The sequence below is a fragment of the Ambystoma mexicanum genome, chromosome 4p (genome assembly GCF_040938575.1).
Source record: "Ambystoma mexicanum isolate Mex_15411 chromosome 4p, UKY_AmexF1_1, whole genome shotgun sequence".
In the NCBI taxonomy this organism is placed as follows: Eukaryota; Metazoa; Chordata; class Amphibia; order Caudata; family Ambystomatidae; genus Ambystoma; species Ambystoma mexicanum.
In genome coordinates, this window is record NC_090927.1 from 1,173,202,256 (window position 1) to 1,173,222,511 (window position 20,256).

General features: G+C 48.2%; 1 protein-coding gene across 2 annotated transcripts in view; it reads right to left on the bottom strand.

Moving 5' to 3' along the window:
- Positions 1 to 12,942, bottom strand: part of VTA1 (vesicle trafficking 1) — a 673,843-nt gene extending 660,901 nt beyond the window's left edge. Inside the window, exon 1 of one of the 2 annotated variants that reach the window (XM_069606814.1) lies at positions 12,652 to 12,942. In XM_069606814.1, the coding sequence (XP_069462915.1) occupies positions 12,652 to 12,757 (106 nt within the window). In that variant the 5' untranslated portion in view covers positions 12,758 to 12,942. The remainder of the gene's footprint in view (positions 1 to 12,651) is intronic. The other variant, XM_069606813.1, reaches the window with a different exon arrangement.
- Positions 12,943 to 20,256: the final 7,314 nt, after the last annotated feature.

Genomic DNA, 20,256 nt, shown 5'->3' on the forward strand with positions numbered 1-20,256 from the left:
CATTTCCGAACATATTAATTGTAGAACAAAATATGTCATATATGCCATAATCTGTGAATGTCAGAAGATCTACATAGGCAGTACCTTACCTTTAAAGATGGCCGCCGCCTCCCCTCACTCTTTCTGCTCCACTGTGAAGCCCCAGAAGCCCCAGTAGCCTGCTGCCTCGTGATTGGTTGCCTGCTGTTCCTTAACCAATCGGGGTGCACCGGCAGGCGAAGCCGGCCCCGACGAAGGCAACCAGACAAAGGCTCCCCTCCTGACTGAGCCTGACCGAGCTCGGCCGTGCTTGTGTGCCCGCTCGCCCAGCTACTACCACTTTGCTAAAAGGTGAGAGCCCCCCTGGCCGCTATCCACCCAGCCAACCCTCCTTCACTTGAACCCCTCACGGCCACCTCAGCGCGCCTAGCACTACCTACGTGAGCTCTATTACGATCACCTTATCCTGTCATCCCCGAGCAAAGGTTACTCCTGCCGTCCACGCTACCCTTTGAGGACACGATTCCTCTTTAGCGTACGGCGCCAATATCTGACTGCTCACAGGCCCACGCCAGCCATGCCACATGTGCCTGCTGATCTTTGACTATATGCTAACGTTTTTTTTTCTGTGCCTGCATAATCTGCCAACTTCCTGCTAGCACCGTACGCCCTACTAGAGCTACTCCCTTATTGTGCCCCACTGCACTGCCCGTGTACTATTAGAGACTATATCGGTGATTACCATGTTCATATCACTGCAGCATTTGTATTTACAGCCAGTGCTCTCATGTGCCACGCTTGCACAATTGCCACTTTGATCTTTGTTTATACTGTTTTTTAATACTGAAGCTCATAGCCTATTGTTGTCCCATGTGCATCAATGATATCTAGCTAATCTGTGCCCTATCTAGGATTACCGTTTCTAGTCTAATGTTGTCCCATGTGCTTTAACGATATTTAGCCTAGCATGTGTCCCTCTTAGGATTACTGTTGTTAGCCTACTAGTACCTTACTTTTGACTACTGTATCCAGCCTAATTGGTGTAAACAAAGTGAGCCTAGCCTCAGTACACCCTACCCCTGCATCCCTAGCTATGATAAGTTGGATTTTGTGCATTATGTTCCCCTTCTGCCTTGTCCGAGCGGACACCCCATGCACTGGCAACCACTTCATCGCCCTTAGTAATTGGCTCACCAAACTAGCCTGCCCAAGACACCATCCCATCCCCTGTCCTACCCCCTTCCTCCCCACCACACCTCCCTTCCCATCCTCCTCCATTCTCACTCCTAGCCCCAAGGTCCCCCACACAACCAGTAAGGAACACTATCCCACCCCGGCATGGTAAAACACACCCTATCCTAGGATATGAGAGAACATCCCGACTAAGAGTACGCACAAGGTTTCCACACCACAACCCCACTACCAGGACCCAGCCACCCAGTTCACCCAAACCCACGGCCCATACAACTAATAATAAACACACCCAGCCTTCAGTAACCAAAACGACTCCACTAAGTTGCCCACCAACTAATAATACTCCCACTAAGGAGCCCAACCCTCCCATTAGTCTAATAAATGCACTCATCAACGCCCGCTCTCTTGGAGCCCACGCCATTGAAATTCATGACCTCATCACCGAACTTGACCTAGATCTGTTAGTTATCACAGAAACCTGGCTACACCAAGCCTCAGGTCCTCTGCTAGCATTGGCCATCCCACCAGACTACACCATTCTCAGATCTGATAGAACCATCACTCCAGGAGGCGGTGTTGCCATCATTGCAAAAAATACCATCAAACTAAGATCAAGCTCCATTGAAATTATCGCAGGGTACGAACTATTGCTCGCCAAACTCACGTTGAATGAAAAAACCAAAATTAATATAGTGGTCATATATAGATCTCCTAGCACAAACAGCCACCCAGAAACAGACATCCCACTAATACTGGCGCCCTTCCTTAAACCCAAAACGAAATGTATCATCATTGGCGATTTGAATCTCGGTTTTAATGATAACCAAGATACCAAAGCAACCGCCCTTCTCCTGGCACTAAATGACATGAATTTCTGCCAACACGTCAATGTCCCCACCCATACCAAGGGCAGAACCCTTGATTGGATCCTCACCCTCAACACCAACATCACTGTAGGCCCGATAACCCCACTCAGCTGGACAGACCACCACTGCATAGAATTCACTATCACAAGTGACGACTCTTGCATACCCAAGAATATAATCATGGATACCATCGAAAGTAGAAACTCTAAAAAGCTCACAGCTGAAAACCTTGACCCCACCCTGAACAAATTGCTAGATACCCACTCAATCCACAGCAGAGTACTACCACAAATGCCTCTCCACAGCGATTGACACCATAGCTCCGATCACATCCAAACTAAAAACGCATCAATAAAAAATCCAACTTCTGGTTCAACGAGGAACTAATCGCCCTTAGAAGGAAAAAACTCTCCCTTGAGCATGCCCACAACAAACATCCCTCCCCGGACTCAGCCAAAGCATTCAAAGACGCCAACACCCTCTATAAATCAGCTATCATCACCCATAAAGCTAACGCTTACAATGTTCGCATTAGCAATGCAGCATCAGACTCCAAAGAGCTCTTCTCTATCCTTCGAGAACTTGAAAATCCACTTCCGACCGACACACCCACTAACACAAGCAAAGAATGGTGTACCACCATACAAGATGCTCTTGCCTCCAAAATCACCATGTTGCAAAATAAAATCAATTCCAAAAAACTACTCCTAGCAACCAAGAATTCCCCCACCCCTACTCCATGTACCCAATCCGATGACAACTCCAAACCCCCCTTTCAGTTCACACCAGTCACCCACGATCTAGTATTGGACACTATCTCCAAACTAAAAGCATCCAACTGCAAAGGAGACACTGTCCCAGCCAAACTAGTCAAAGCCTGTGCACCCACCCTGACCCCCCTCATCACTAAATTTGTCAATGCCTCTTTCAACTCCAACCCAGTCCCGACCTGCATTAAAGAAGCCTGGGTTACCCCGCTTCTAAAAAAAACAACAAATCTAGACCCCACCATTCCAACCAATTATCGCCCTATAACCACTGTCCCATTTTTACTCAAAATCATCGACAAACTAGCCTACAACCAAATTCAAATCCACTTAGAATCTAACCAGCTCCTCGGTACCAGACAATCAGGATTCAGGCCCAACCGCAGCACTGAAACAGCTCTCTTGGACCTCAAAATCCAGATGGATGCCATCAGAGATTCAGGGAAACTCTGCATTCTCCTGCTGTTGGAATTTTCAGCCGCGTTCGACCTGGTGGACCATGACAAACTCTGTAACTCACTTGCTCAATTTCTCCAGGGCAGCCACTGCCTGGGTGAAATCCTTCTTAACCGACCGCACCTCCAGAGTGTCCATAAGCAAAGAAGCAGCCAACCCCATCCCAGTCCCCATAGGGGTACCTCAAGGCTCCTGCCTTTCTCCCACGCTGTACAACGCATATACCAAGCTCCTGTTCTCAGCACTTGACGATATGGGTGTCATATACACAAATTTTGCAGATGACACCCAGATCCTCATACCCCTTACAGGCAACTATGACCAGGATACATTAACAATCAATAAAATCTACATCATCATGCAAAATTGGATGGCATTAAACAGTCTATGTCTTAACGATGAGAAGACAGAAATCTCTCATCGTAGGATCTCCAGCCAAAATAGCAACCCTTCAGCCAGCATATTCAACCATCAATATCGACGGTACCAATATCCCAGTATCGAAGCAAGTAAAAACACTGGACGTGTACATCGATGCTAGCCTGACTATGACTAAACAAATCAATGTACTTTCATGCTCAACGGCCTACACCTCCAAATTAATTGTGCTCAGCCGACAATTTCTGACCCCAGCAAATTGCCTCACCCTAGCCAGAGCTCTGGTCCTATCGAAATTGGACTACTGTAATGTATTACTACTGGGTACCTCCAACACCAACCTAGCCAAAATGCAACTTTTGCAAAAGAAAGTCCTGAGGGCAGCCCTAGGCTTAAAAAAAAAAAATAAAAAAAAATACCAGACCATATATCCAAGACCAGGAAAGATGCCCACTGGCTCCCTATCAAAGCCCGAATTATCTTTAAAACATTATGCATCACCCACAAATGCCTCACTAAAAAAGGACCTATCTACCTCAATAATACTCTGCATCCCAAAACCGACATGAGATTACTTAGATACTTAGATCGAATGACAAATTCCTCCTGGACCCCCCGCCTCCCCCCGATTCAAAACCACTAGAGCAGGGGGCAGCAGCTTCACCACTTTAGCCCCCAAACACTGGAACTCCCTACCCATTAACATCAAAAAAGCACCCTCATTCATGGTCTTCAAGAAACAGTTAAAAACATGGTTATTCAACCAATATTAGCACCCAAAGATAGGACCCTGTCCATCGTATACGGTTGTGAATATTTAGTCCATTGTATATTGCTGTGAATACTCTGTAATTGTGAATACGCTGTAATTTATATCATGTAATGTAAAGTTTTGAATTTTACTAATTTCTAAGCTGTTTTATAACCACGCAGTGACACCCGAGGGTCTGGGCGTGTAACAAATATATAAAATAAAAAATAAATACCACAAGAGAACATTTAGCATCCATTGGAAACCAACATTCCATTTCGCCATTGGCACAACACTGGCAAAAGGAGCACCAATGTAAGGACAAAAAAACTCTAAAATTTGTAGGGCTGAAAAGAGTAACCCTAGGACCAAGGGGAAGAAATCAGGAACTCAAACTTAGACAGGAAGAAGCGAAAATGATCTGCAGATTTCGTACAGTTGAGAAAGGTCTAAATTCTGATAATGAGATGTACTCTTTTCTGTAGACTGTCTTTGATGTTTATATCTGCACAACTTGCTGTAACATTGATTGAAAACCCTCATGACATGCAACATTGTCTCTTAATCAGAGCACATGAACAAATGGTAACTTTTCACGGGTTCCGAAAAAGTAAAAAACAAGCCCAACTCAGTAAGCAGACATCCATAAGGGAACGTACATCTACTATACATAGGTGATAATGAAATATGTATAGTTAAATGGAACTGTATTTCTCATACAAAGATCACTACATAACACAAGAGGGAGGAACATGTATTTTTCAAGAAAGAAGTAGAGGTAAAAAATATTATCAGAAATTTGAAATAAGACATCTAGTATTGACAATGATATGAATAACACCAAAAGCAACCGAAATTGTTTTGTATAGACGTGCTTCATTAAACGAAGCGAGTTGGGACAAGTAAACACAAGACACTTTACCACATATTGAAATCAGCCCAAAACATGGCGGCCAAAATAGAAAGAGCAGAAGGACTAATGCACTTAGCAACGCAAGCCCATAAACAAACTGCAATCGGGCGGACAGAGTAATACGAGGACAGGAAGGCACAACACGCAGACGACGAAGGTACGTTTTACAACAATACTAGCCCACCATCACTCCCTGAAACAGAATAGCAACACGTGGACCCTCATCGTCCCTGCTTACGTACTGAGTTGAAATAGACTGTTAAGCCCAAAGGCGAATAAGACACGCGAGACGTAAATAAACCTCAAAGCACACAACATAAACAAGGTTTCTTTTGCCACGTACGGAATGTGGCAAACCATGACAGCTAAGTAAAAGAATATTTGAGCCCGTGCAAAGCCTTAGTCAAGAGAGAATAAGAACACTAACACTATAATGCTCAATTTCTATAAATGCATTTCGCACAATAATGTTCAGTTAGGGAATTACAACAATTTTGTTGATTTTTTATGTTGAAACACAGACTCATTGACTGAGAGAGTGTAAATGTATTTATTTTCAAGCCGTAATCACCATCGGCCCTGATCTGAGAAAGACGTTGTAGACGTCGAAACACGTGTCATCAATATAGGGCAATAAATGTCTCACTAATTGATATCGTGTGGAAGCAAATATTATTTCAGAAATACTACGATTACTGGGCGCATGAGTACACCCGAAGGGTAACTTTTCTCTTCCACAAACTGCACCTTCCTAATGGAGTCGAGGAATCAAGGACTCCATTGTTACCCGGGTCAATGCGACCTCATATACCAATTGCCTAAATCAAGACAAAGGGCGCAGAGTTCTGTTTCACAAGTGCGTCAAATAGATTCCTCACCGTTCTACATGCTTTATACATAAGCCCAAAGCAGACGACCCCGATAGGGATCCATTGCACATGCTGCCTGACATGCCAGCATGTCGGAGAGCATTTGTTTTATGTGCGCATACCATGAAAATTAAATGCTGTTCAAAATGCAAGCGTGTAATTGCGAGCGCTGATTGCCATGTGAGGAAGCAGATTTAAAAGCGAGCATGCCAGGCAGCGTTTACTCACTTTGAACGGCGCAGTGCTAAAGTGCAGGGCAAAAGGCGGCGTACACAACTGACGAAAATTTTGCAGCAGGGAGCCACCTACGTGTATGTCAACAGGTAACCGCTCCCCCGCGGCTGCCTGACGTTAGTCAGGCTCTAGAGGCGCTGCACCAGCAGACCACAGTGCCACAATACATGTGTAACAAGTTTGTTTCCTAACATTATAAAAATGAATGTGCCTGTTCATTTTTATATTGTTAGGAAACAAAAATGTTACACGTGTATTCTACCACTGGCACTGCTGCAGGCTGTGGCCTCGGCCAGGGCAGTTTCTAGTCCATTTGGTTCCCAGGGCGAAACACTAGAGACCGACCCCCCAGCACCCCATCCCATGCACCACTCCCACTGCACCACGCACTCCACTCCCGCCGCACCCCACGCAACACTCCCGCCGCACCCCGCGCAACACTCCCGCCGCACCCTGCGCGCCATTCCCAAACTACACCGTTAAGGAACTCCTACCCAAAGTCAAACAGTCCGTCACACAAGGAATGAATTGCCATTTGCAACGGTGGGCCACTTTTTCACTGGTGCCCAAGACAATTTTATGCCCCAGTCCCACTTAAGCTGCAGATAATGAGGACTGGGCACACCAAGAGACCATGAATATGGCATAGGATGCAGTATATACAACCAATAAATAACACAAGATGCTGAAGGGGGTTTGGAGGCAACCTAAGCCAAAAGGGCAATGACGTGGAGACACCTGAACCCAATAAAATATCACTTTAACATTCTTTGAATGGGATCAAGTGTATGCTTTCATACAGTAAAGTCTTGACTGTTGTATGGATACATGGACCAGGATTATTTATTTATTCATGCAATGTTTGTCGGGTACCTGCATATTTATTTATTTATGCAATGTGTGTCGGATGCAGGTATCCGACAAACATTGCATAAATAAATTATCCATCTCCATGTACCCGACAAACATTGCATAAATAAATAAATAAACTGGTTCATAGCTTAAAGAATATTTACTCAGCAACACTGGTCAAAACTATTATCCGCATAGTGAAGTAACTCATTACCAGTGCCATGGAAGTGGCTTAAAGTGTAATTGATATATAGTTTGGAAAAGAAGCGGCATGAAAGCAATAGCGCTGCTTTAAAATATTATTTTGGCATTTTCTGGGCTTGGAGGGACACACCATGGGCCCAAACGGGTCTCTGTTTGTACGGTGTCGGGGCCCACGGTGCATCCCTGCAAGGCACGCCCACTCCCACAGCCCACTGCACTTCCTCTCCCATCTCAATGCCAGCACAAAACCATTTAGTGATATTGGTGTGCTTATGCCTCCCACCCCAAGAGGCGCGAAGGTGGTCAGAGGGAGCCTCTGACTTCTGTAATGTCACGTAGTACTTTTGTACTACGTGACATTACAGTCGGAAGGAGCAGTGCCAGCACCTGACCTGTGGAACTTTCCCCACATCAATGCGCCGCCCCACAAACTAGGGAATTCCATCCCCCACAGAGGCTCCAGGGACTGGGGCAATTGCGCCCCCCGGGGCTATTGCGCCCCGGGCAGTTGCCCGCCTCGCCTGGGCCAAGAAAGAGGCCTGGCCTCGGCCCTCAGGCAGGGCAGGGCAATTGGCAAATAAATTAGCAACATTTGTTGCTTTATTACCTTCCCCCAGCCCCGGGTGGTGCCGGCGCCGCTGGCGCCAGCCAGGCCCATGGGCGCACATGCGGGGTGCCCTCCTCCAGGCAATGGGCACGCACTGACACTGAACTGTGCATCGATTGGTGCTGGCTGGTGCTGTCGGCCCCCCGGCCATTACAGAAAAGAGGAGCGATTGGGTCACTAAATCCTGAAGTTGTTCCCATCACAAGCACACACTGCCAAGCAGCAGCAGAATCAGCAAATAAAAAAAGTTCATCCTGGCCTTGCTGATTGGGCCTTGCTTCAGGAAATCCGGCAGTAACTACAGCCTGCCGAGGCAAGCACACTTCTTTCGTCCTGCTCCCGTCCTGGCAGGTGAGGCCTATTGCTGCATAGGTGTTTTATTTATTTTAAAATGGTATTGCGGAGATGACTGGGCCAACCAAGAACGGCCTCTGGAGGCCATAAAGCTAGACACTTTTGTCAAGGCTGAAGTAGTCATGAAAAAGGAAGCGAGCACTGGTGGTGGACTCTCCTCAGGAGATCAAAAAGCCGGTTCTCGGAAGACATGGGCAGTGTGTCACTGTCAGCAGATCTTAGACAGTTGCAAGTTCCAGCGGGGTTGGATTGGTCCGTCCGTCGGCCATTCGGCCCGTGACCAGGCCAAAACCACTTCGAGGGCGAGGCCCTGGGGGCCAGTACCAGGCGTCGGCCGGTTTGAAGGTTACTACGCCCCCCCTAGTTCCCGCTCCCGAGCATATTGTTTGTCGTTCCCTCTTTCCTGGGCATGCCCCGGCCATTACGAAAAAGAGGAGAGAGTGGGTCACTAAATCCTGAAGTTGTTCCCATCACAAGCACACACTGTCAAGCAGCAGCAGAATCAGCAAATACAAACAGTTACTGCATCCTGCCCTCGCGGATTGTTGTTTTAGGACACCCGGCAGTAACTACAGCCTGCAGAGGCAAGCACACTTCTTTCCTCCTGCTCCCATCCTCGCAGGTGAGACCTATTGCTGCATAGGCGTTTTATTTATTTTAAAATGGTATTGCAGAGATGACTGGGCCATCCAAGAACAGCCTCTGGAGGCCACAAAGCTAGACACTTTTGTCAAGGCTCAAGTAGTCATGAAAAAGGAAGCGAGCACTGGTGGTGGAGTCTCCTCAGGAGATCAAAAGGCCGGTTCTCGGAAGACGTGGGCAGAGTGTCACCGTCGGCAGATCTTAGACAGTTTCATGTTCCAGCGGGGTTGGATTGGTGCGTCCGTCTGCCATTCGGCCTGTGGCCGGGCCAAAATCACTTCGAGGGGGAGGCCCTGGGGGCCGGTACCATGCTTGGGGGTTACTACGCCCCCCCCTACTTCCCGCTCCCGAGAATATTGTTCATCGTTCCCTCTTTCCTGGGCATGGACTGCTGACTTTATTTTAGTGCAAGAGTTTCATACATGTCACTGTTCGCTCAGACTTGTCTTATACTCTTCTGTGTCGTTGTGCTTCTTTTGTTTGGAATAGAAATCATACTAGTCTACACGAACGCGCCTTGTGAATGATGGTGTGAAGGATGGATGCAGGCCCTGGACCAAAAGCTGAGCGAAGTCTGCACAGCAGCTGGCTTGGGAAAGCGACTCAGCAACTACAGTAGAAACCGTCTCCGTGGACGGTTGGCCCGTCTTCCGTATAATGCAAATAGCCAGACTTGCAGGATGCACGCTTCACTTTCTTTGTTCCATTGGGGGCGACATGCTGTAGCATCAATTCATGGCCTTTAAAATACCTTGCACGGTGCAGCTTCCGATCTCCTTTAACACAAACGCTGGGAAATGGCTATGACGCCACATTAATCAAAGCCAGGTCTCTAAGGAATGGTTGAAGTGTTGGGGAATCACCTGCTCACACTTTCTGTCGTGTGACCAACCAGTGCGCAAAAGGTGTTTCAGAGCGTGGGGCTCTTGATGCCACCCATTTCTGCATTTGATACACCAGCAGCTAAACACACCCTGGGGAGGAAGCTCCTTCTGCATAGTCAATTTCTCTCCCAAGCTCGGGACAATGTTCTTTACCATGATGGAGAATGTGAAAAAGCGCAGGGCTGCAAGGCTGGGGGGTGAGGGTGGAGGGCAAAGCGCACTACGCTTGGGGTACACTGGAGATGCTTCCCCTCATACCCGCAGTACTCCAAGTACCTTGAAATGAAATTCGTCTATACACTGCACAATGTGCAAGGGCCGCTGTTATTCAAGCAGCACGCGACTAGTAATTTGCAAAAAGTAAACTTAACGAGGCCCAAGAAAAGGTTGTCTTCCACCTTGTTCTTATGTTGGGATGGTAGACATCATTTTTCTTTGCGATCTTACAGTTTCATGCTGGTGTCGGGAGCTAAAATGAGTGATCACGAAGGAAACATTTAAGAATTTTGAGAGTTCACGAGCATGAGCGAAACAAACCCCAATACTCGAACTGCCATTTCTCTGCCGCGGTAATGCTCTGCAGTGTGTTTCAATGTAAAGTCCACATTGTAATGTCATAATTTTAGAACGCCACCTCTCCAACATTAAAATTGGGAGCTATGTTGAATTGTACATGTATGTCAACTCTCTACACATGTTTAAAGTAGACTTTGCCACTCACATTGAGTAGTGATATTGTTTACGTGTGTCCCTTCTAAATATATTTAACTTCCCGTGAAATATTTGATGCAATACATATAGCATAAACGCATGTATTTTAATGCTGAGGTAGATGGTGCTTGTTCCAGTAACACTGTTCAAGACCAGTTCATCACCTTTTAAGAGTGGCTAAATGGTTGAGGTCATACAAATGACATTAGTGTACATCTGAAGTCACAGCAGCAAACTGGTCATTGTTACTAAAAATGAAGAGCAAAAGCAGACTAACATAACCAGCCCTGTTCGAGTTTGACCCTCTGATTGCTGTTTTCTGAGGTTCATGAAATTCAGCAGATTCCAGCATTGACAATTTTGTTAACTCATAGTCCCCACTCCCGCTGCTCAGCCTATGACACATGCATGAGATCACAGGTCGGGACGGGAGGCGCCAACTATGCTTCCCGCCTGGGGTGCAATCTGTTTAAAGACCGGCCCTGGATATATGCATATATTGGGAATCATGTAAAAATGTGACAAAAAGCACGGGAAATTCGAAAAACGACACTTTTAGTACATCACATACTAGCTGGTATACCCAGAGTTCCAATAACCAGTGCTTAAAGTGGGCCTAAAGTGGGCCGGGGCCTGCCGGGCCGGGCCCCGGCAGTCTCCAAAAAGTGAGAATGAGCCGGGGCCCTACCGGGGCCCCCCCGATTCCACCAATCCACGGCTGTGCATCTCCCGCCACAGACGCGACGGAGATGAGCCCGCCGATCGCCCATCAAGAAGTCAGGCATGGCAGAGTCAGGCAAGCCTGTGACTGACAGACTTGCAAGCCAGTCACAGCTTGAGCGACGCTGTGACTGGCTGACACTTCTGCCAGTTACAGCTGCCTGCTGCAGTGCTGCCGGAAGAGCACCTTGGAAACTAACTTCCTCTGGCAACCCCTCGCGAGGGTTACCAGAGGAAGTTAGAGTCCCGGGAAGGAAAATACATGAATGAAAATGCGTGCGAGCCTCGCACGCATTTTCCTTCATTTATTTTCCTTGTTCCAAACATTCTGCTGTTTAGGGAACAAACAACAGAAAATTTGGAACGGAGAAAATAAATGAAAGAAAATGCGTGCGAGGCTCGCACGCATTTTCATTCATGTATTTTCCTTGTTCCAAACATACAGCTGTTTGTTCCATCGCATGCGAGGAGGATCGCATACTTGCCAACATTCTGTGACCAAAAAGATGTGTAGGATTTTTCAAGTTTCAAAAATAATAATTCCCATAACAATGACATTACAGGGAAATACAAAACATGCAAACAGCACAACATGGAAAGATGTTGAAATGTAAAAATTGAATAATTGTGAATGGTAACTTAACACCAAATTGTCAGCAGATGCTGTGTGATGGTGTTACACTCTGCCACTTGCTTTCACTGGTGGTTCACCTAAGAGTTGTCCCGGCAAGAGTGCTGGACAGAGTCAAGTAGCGGTCAGTTCAGTGGATTGGTCTGGTCTGCGTCCAATTAAAGTAATCACCTACCAGTCCACTGTATAGACAGACTAATGTGTTGCATGCTTTGTCCTGAACGTACTGTTTTGAACACGACATGCAGCTTTCAATTACCTTTAATGAATGAACAGGGTCTGGACAGCGAACGTATACCAACTGAGAGGATAGCATTGTGACACTTTGTTTAACAGCGAAAGTTCTAAGAGAATATGCAACTCTCAACCAGCAGAGTGCTCAAGTTTCACCCATTCCATGCAGGGAGGTGTCATACAGTCCAAATCATATTCTTTGCATTCCAGAACTTGTTGTGCTGATTTTCACATTTTAAAATAAAGACTACAAGTCCCAGAAGTCAAAAGAAAAAGAATAGCACCGTGCACGCTACTCGTGTATGGTATGGGGAAACTTCAGTGGTCTGGGCCAGGAAACTATCGCTAGATGGTTTCTCTGGTTTCCCTCTACCATGTACCTATGAAGAGTCCCGAGATACTCACAGTAATAGGCTACCACAGAGTCGCGCTTCTCGTGCTCCTGCGCAGTGCGCAGGTGGTGTTGCAGACACTTAAACTGTGGAGGTAAAGGTGCTGCTGGCGCCGCCATTCTGCAGATCACTCCTTGCTACCTGGGTGGGGGGTATCTACAAAGCACTCTGCCAGGGCCACTCTCTGTCTCGCTGCTCTCAGCCTGCGCCCAGTCACAAGGCGGAAAGACAATAACAGAAGCAGCTGCTTAGGCACCGGGAAGAGAGTGCAATGACAGCCAGCAATTGCAGTGGAAAGCGACGTGCAGACGGCCATCTTAAAGGGGAGCTTTATGGTGTCTTGTGATGATTCCATTTAGTAGTTACATACTTCTTTTAAAAGACAATCTATTGTAGAAAATACCGCAATGTAAAAATGGGTAAAATAAAAAATAAAACGACTAATTGTTCGAAAAATATATATTGTTTAATTCGCAAAATCTTGGACTTGATAATAAACAGCGTTCGAAACTATTTCCAGTGATGCATCTAATTTTTTAGAGGTGTTTTTCCTTTGATTGTGGCATGGTGTTGATTTATGTTGCGACACGGAAAATATGACCTTGCAAGATGGCCGACCTGTTTGTAATTTTATCTGGTCCCTCTTCTTCGACGAGGGTGCACAGGCCCGGGTCTTCCGGAGTTTAGTGTAGTGCATCAGCCGGTCAAAAGGTGCAAGCCTGGAAAGTAGATAGATGGGCAGTCTTCGGCTGTGCGGCCTGTGCCTTAACTTTTTTTTAGACACTCGTGTCCATGATAACCGTAATATGTGACTCGTGAGAGTAGATTTTCGTGCATGCATATATTTATTCTTTGTTTGGAAATAGAAATATTGTTGATCTCTTCATGACATGTACTCTCCTGTTTTGGACAGAGGGGCGCTTCCCTGCCTCAACAGATGCCAAGGGCAAGAATTTTTTTATTGTTAGAGGTTTTGGCTCTCTCCAACTGCATGACCTCTCAATGGAAAAACATGTTTTTATATTCATCACGACTTGCATATACATACATGCCAACATTCGATGTACAGCTGGGAGGGAGATTTGATCAGAAATCGGGAGAGCTACATTTTCCTGTAGGATTGCATTGGGGCGAGAATTATTTTAGGTAGAGTGTTGTGGCCTAGAAGGACGACAGGACGCTGTAGTGGATCTACTCTACTTTATTAAATAACAGCTGGTGGGGACTTGTATATGTCCAAGCTCTTATCAAGCACGTACTTACAGTTCAGTTCAGTTCAGGGCTTCCCCAGTTAAGTCACTGAGGGAAGTGGGTGCACTAGGGTGGCACGCTGTAAGCTTCTAGGGCCCCCAGGTAACCTCCCTAGAAGCTGGACTGTACGGCTGCTGGAAGTTCTTGCCTTCTTGGCTCCTCATCAGGAGCAGCGCTCTGGTGCGACCGCTTCATCTGGCGGGTTGCCAGCTCTGAAGCGGGAAACGTTTTCCCGCGGAGCGTGGGCTCGCGAGATCTCGTTGTTGCGCCGCATTCAAAACGCTACGTCGTCCATGTTCACGTCTTCGTCAGCCCTCACTTGATGGAGCCAGGGTGGTACCAGTGAGGATGCGGCCCTTCTCCCCCTCAGCAGATGGAATGGGGAGAAACCAGTGACGGCGTTGGGGGTGAGGCGGTGTGCCGCTGCTGCTTCCTTGACCGTCTTGTACGGGTCAGAGCCCGAGGCATGAGCCAGTTGAAGTGCCCCTTTGATGAAGCGGTTTGCTCGCTCAACCAGGCCATTGGCCTGTGGGTGGTACAGGCTTGCTCTCCGTTGTTGAATGTTGTTGAGCTTGAGAAACTTCTCCATTTCTCGGGAGACTAACTGGACTCCGTTGTCTGTGACGAGTTCTTCTGGTAGACCTTCCCGCTGGAATACGGCAGTGAGTGTTTCAATGACTGTGCTTGTGGTGATGTCTGACGTGAAGTCAGCTTCTACCCATTTGGAGAAGTAATCAACCATAACTATCCCATATCTGTGCTCTGGGGGCATGTTGTCCAGGGGCCCAATGAAATCCAAACCTAGTTTTCGCCATTGGGCACTTCGGTGGGCAGCATGGGGGCTTGCCTCACGGTTAGGCGCTTGTCGCTGTTGGTGCACTCGTGGCACCTTTCGACCATTTGTCTTATGTCCTGGTCCATGCCTGGCCACCAGTAGGCGTCGCGTATCCTGCGTCTGGTCATGTAGCACCCCAGGTGGCCTGAATGTGCCCTGCACATTATCACTTTGCGGATGCCGCTGGGCGGGATGATTTGATCGCCTCTGAAGATGAGGCCGTTCATGGTGGAGATTTCCTCGTTCACTTTCCAGTAGGGACGGAGGCCTTCGGGGATCGCTCTCTCGCTGGGCCATCCCTCGCGAACCCAGGTGCTGACGTGCCGTAGGGCCTCGTCCTGTTCGAACTCCTCCCGCCAGTACTGACCGTGATCACAACTACGAGAGGCTTAACAATGATATAAATATGCAAGGAGCCCCCTTGAAGAAAATAGAAGCAATGTTGACAGAGCCTAAAGATAAAGAGACACCAACGAGACGGAGTGGAGACAAGCAAGAACGAAAGGGTATCAGAGTTGAGGCTCTACCAGAAGTCGTAGTAATTGAATCACAACCTGCTCCTTTAAATATAGATGACAAATCATTCCAACATATGAGTTGCAGACAACAAAGTCAACTGAAAGCAAAGAAAAAACAAACAGAAATGGAATTTACTGGGGGAAAACCCATACCTATAGTCCCAACAGTACCATCCTTAGAAGCGATAAGTGAAAAAGGCTGTAATTTTAACTAGTTGGCTCCTAAAGAATCAACAAGAGGAAGATTCAAGAGGGATGCTAACGAGTGAAGAATCAGCTGAAACTATTACAGCTTCTGAAATAAATTCAGATACAGTGTTTGAAAGATGCTCCATTCCGGAGCTAGAACAAAAACTGAAGTTTGTAAAAGGAAGACTAAATGGAACTAACTCCCCTGTTGGTGACTTGAACATAATTTGTGAGGTGGCAGATCCTAATGTGCTGGCAGTTGCTAGTATAGATTCTAATAGAAAATATCAGCCCATTAATAGATCGGTGGTGCTTAGTATTCTGGCACAGATACCACAGTTACGACTCTTAAGTTCTGACGATTTGGAATTTGTTGAGATTATCAAGGACGGCAAAATGAATACATCACTTCTGCACTGTGCTTCCAGGGTTATTGCAGATCTTATACAACATATTCATCAAAGTTTCTTTAATTGAGCTTTATGTTGATCAACAATTTGCCAATATCTATACAGGTGAAGCAAAAAAGCCCAGTAAAGGCCCCCAATGCAAAACAATCAATCAAAGATCACCTTTCCGAATGAAAAGAAACAGATTGATGACCAACAGGAGTGGGACTGGCTTGTGAAATTTGTTCCACAAGCCTTGCGGAAACAAGATTGAATTTGACTTATAACGTGGAATACCAGGGGCTTTCAACATCTGTTAGACCCTTATAGATCCCTACACCTGTTAAAGCGAAAAATGTATTTGTGATACAAGAGAGTTGGCTAATGAACAATCTAATTATGGACTGATATGTTATCCACCAAAACAAGGCAGAACAAGGACCCAGAGGTAGACCCTTTGAAGGGATAGTGACTGGTTTGATGAAGCGGTTTGCTCGCTCAACCAGGCCATTGGCCTGTGGGTGGTACAGGCTTGCTCTCCGTTGTTGAATGTTGTTGAGCTTGAGAAACTTCTCCATTTCTCGGGAGACTAACTGGACTCCGTTGTCTGTGACGAGTTCTTCTGGTAGACCTTCCCGCTGGAATACGGCAGTGAGTGTTTCAATGACTGTGCTTGTGGTGATGTCTGACGTGAAGTCAGCTTCTACCCATTTGGAGAAGTAATCAACCATAACTATCCCATATCTGTGCTCTGGGGGCATGTTGTCCAGGGGCCCAATGAAATCCAAACCTAGTTTTCGCCATTGGGCACTTCGGTGGGCAGCATGGGGGCTTGCCTCACGGTTAGGCGCTTGTCGCTGTTGGTGCACTCGTGGCACCTTTCGACCATTTGTCTTATGTCCTGGTCCATGCCTGGCCACCAGTAGGCGTCGCGTATCCTGCGTCTGGTCATGTTGCACCCCAGGTGGCCTGAATGTGCCCTGCACATTATCACTTTGCGGATGCCGCTGGGCGGGATGATTTGATCGCCTCTGAAGATGAGGCCGTTCATGGTGGAGATTTCCTCGTTCACTTTCCAGTAGGGACGGAGGCCTTCGGGGATCGCTCTCTCGCTGGGCCATCCCTCGCGAACCCAGGTGCTGACGTGCCGTAGGGCCTCGTCCTGTTCGAACTCCTCCCGCCAGTAGTGCTCACTCAGGTCCATGTATTCGCCGTTCCTCAAGTCACTGATGGAGGCCACGACACACTCATCCTCCAGGAACGTGGTGTCGGGGGCTCTTTGGCTCAGGAGTCTGGACATGCAGTCCGCTTGTGCATTTTTCCACCCCGCAATGTGTGCTATTTCGTACGTGTATTCTTGAAGCTTTGCGGCGATCCTGGCCAGCCTCGGGGTGGCCGTCTTGGTGCCGCCCGGGCTCAACATGTGGATGAGGGGCTTGTGGTCGGTGACCAGCTTGAATCTCGTCCCCCATACGTACGATCTGAAGTAGTCGACGGCCCATGCACATGCCAACATTTCCTTCTCGACTGTGGAGTAATTCTTCTCCGACGCGGATAACGCTTTGGATGCAAACGCCACAATGTTCTCAGCGTCTCGCTTCTTCTGGGTCAGGGTGGCCCCCAGGCCATACGCGCTGGCGTCTGTTGTAATGCAGGTGTCCCATTCAGGGTTGTATGGTTTCAGGCACGGCGCGTGTAGGATTCTTTTTTTGATTTCCCGGAACGCCTCGTTCTGTTCCGGACCCCACGAGTAGGCTGCCCCCTTCTTCAGGAGCTCCCTCATGGGAGACGTGGTCTCGGAGAACCTGGGGACGAATTTGGCATAGTACTCCGCTAGGCCCAGGAATGAGCGTAGCTCCTCCTTGGACACCGGAGCCGGGGCTTCTGTTATGGCCTGCATGAGGTCCTTCTTGGGACTAACGCCGTCACTTGAAATGCAGTACCCAAGGTATTCTACCTTGTTCACTCCGAAGATGCACTTTTCATGGCGTAGGTGAATGCCCTCCTCTTGAAGCCTGCTCAAGACAGCCTTGAGTGCCTTGTCATGGGTCTCGTTGTCTCTGGCATACACAAGGATATCATATTGAAAGAAGGAAACATTTGTGAGTCCTTTGAGTAAGGAGTTCATCATTCTCTGAAATGCGGATGCCGCCGATGACAACCCGAATTGCATGCGAGTATAGTGAAAGGTGCCGAAGGGCGTGATGAACGCTGTAAGGGGGCGAGAGGCTTTGTGCAGGGGAATCTGGTGATAGGCATCACGCATGTCCAGCTTAGTGAAGATTGCAGCCTCTTTCATCATGAGGACGATCTCATTGATACTGGGGAGTGGAAAGCTATCTGTGATCACCTCTAGATTGAGGCTTCTCAGGTCGATGCAGATCCTAAGGTCGTTGCTGGATTTCTTTTTGATCAAAACTACTGGACTCAACCACTGTGAGGATTCCACGGTCTCGATGGTTCCTTCTTCGACCATCTTCCGAAGGTGGGCCTCCAATACGGGTCTCGCTGTGGCAGGCACTGCCCTGACTTTGTGTTTCACCGGTATGGCGTTGGGTTTTAGGCGAATCCTGTGGACATAGTTTCTCACTTTCCCTGGGTTCTCGGAGAACAGGTCCGGGAACATCTCCTTGAAGTTCAGCGCTGCTCCTGAGGAGACCATGAGAACCTGTTCCGGAGAGCTGGGATCCAGCTTCATGCTGAGTTTGTGTTGATCGTCCCATTCCAGTACAGCTGGGCCTTTGGGTGAAAAATACACTTTGGTGGTGGTGGACCTCCCTTTGAATTCGATCCGGGCTTTGATGTAGCCTAAAAGGTCGACAGTTGCACCACCGAACACCGTCGGCTTTTGCCTGGTCGTTCTGATCTCTACTTGCGCTCGACCCATCATCTCCTTGTACGTGTTAATGGGGAGGATTGTGAGGTTGGATCCCGAGTCTGCCATGACGCGCGTTTCCATTCCGTCAACTTTAATGGTGCAGTGGGGCTTTTCCCTCCTGGTCTGGGGAGCGTTGACCATGACCACCATGGGTCTGTCCTGCTGGTCGTCATCGTTGCTTGAAACGCAGTCACCATCGACACGGGAAACCGTCTTCTCCCGCCACGTGCATGCCTGAGCCACGTGGCCGATGCCTCCGCACTTGGAGCACTCCTTATTCCTCGCGGGGCAGTCCCGATCATTCGCCATGTGCTTGGTGCTGGCGCATCTATAGCATTTGGGTGCCTCCTTTTGCCTGGGACCTTTGTCTCTGGGGCCGTCGCGGGACTGCTTGTCTCTGCGCCCTCTCCATTGTAGCTCCGCAAGTTCGGGCGCGGGCAGGTGACTTCCCGCCTCTTTGCGTCTGCTGGAGGTTTCTTCCTCCGCCCTAGCAATTTGGATGGCCTTGTCAAGGGTGACCTCCTTTTCTTGTATGTGCTTGTCCTGCACTTTCCTCGAGTTGGTGTGAACGACGAGCATGTCGCAGATGACCTGTTCTGCGTTCTCGCCAAAGGCGCAAAGAGAGGCCAGCTCCCTCATCCTGGTGATGTAGTCGTCCACGGGTTCGCTCCCTTCTTGTTTGCGGGTGTAGAACCTCAGTCTGTGCAGTACAACATTCTCCTTATTGGTGAACCTCTTCACGATGCGACGGGTCGCTTCCTTGTAGACGTCGTCATTGTCGTCATCATCTGCCGCAGGTATCTCCTTCAACCCAGCAAAAATGCGCTGCCCTTCAACCCCCAATGCATTTAACAGCATCGTCTTCTTCCTCACGGGGGCATACCGCGTGCCGCCTATCGCTTCCAGATGGGTGGAGAACAGTGGCTCCCACTGCATCCATGGAATTGCTGGTGTCCCCGGTGACGGGAGAAAGGCAGGGGGCAGCGTGGCGCCTTGCATGGTGAGGCCGTGGGGTCTTTGGTATCCTCGTCGCCAATTATGTTGTGGCCTAGAAGGACGACAGGACGCTGTAGTGGATCTACTCCACTTTATTAAATAACAGCTGGTGGGGACTTGTATATGTCCAAGCTCTTATCAAGCACGTACTTACAGTTCAGTTCAGTTCAGGGCTTCCCCAGTTAAGTCACTGAGGGAAGTGGGTGCACTAGGGTGGCACGCTGTAAGCTTCAAGGGCCCCCAGGTAACCTCCTGTGGCTGTGGTGTTACACCCTAGAAGCTGGGCTGTGCGGCTGCTGGAAGTTCTTGCCTTCTTGGCTCCTCATCAGGAGCAGCGCTCTGGTGCGACCGCTTCATCTGGCGGGCTGCCAGCTCTGAAGCGGGAAACGTTTTCCCGCGGAGCGTGGGCTCGCGAGATCTCTTTAGGTGAGATCTCGCGAGAACACACTCCCGCGATCGAGAGATATCCCCACATAGAGGAACGTGAAAAATGGCAATATTTTTCACTTATTATGCGTCACGTGACAGGAAGGATATCCCACGGGCTTGGAGGCAAAACAAC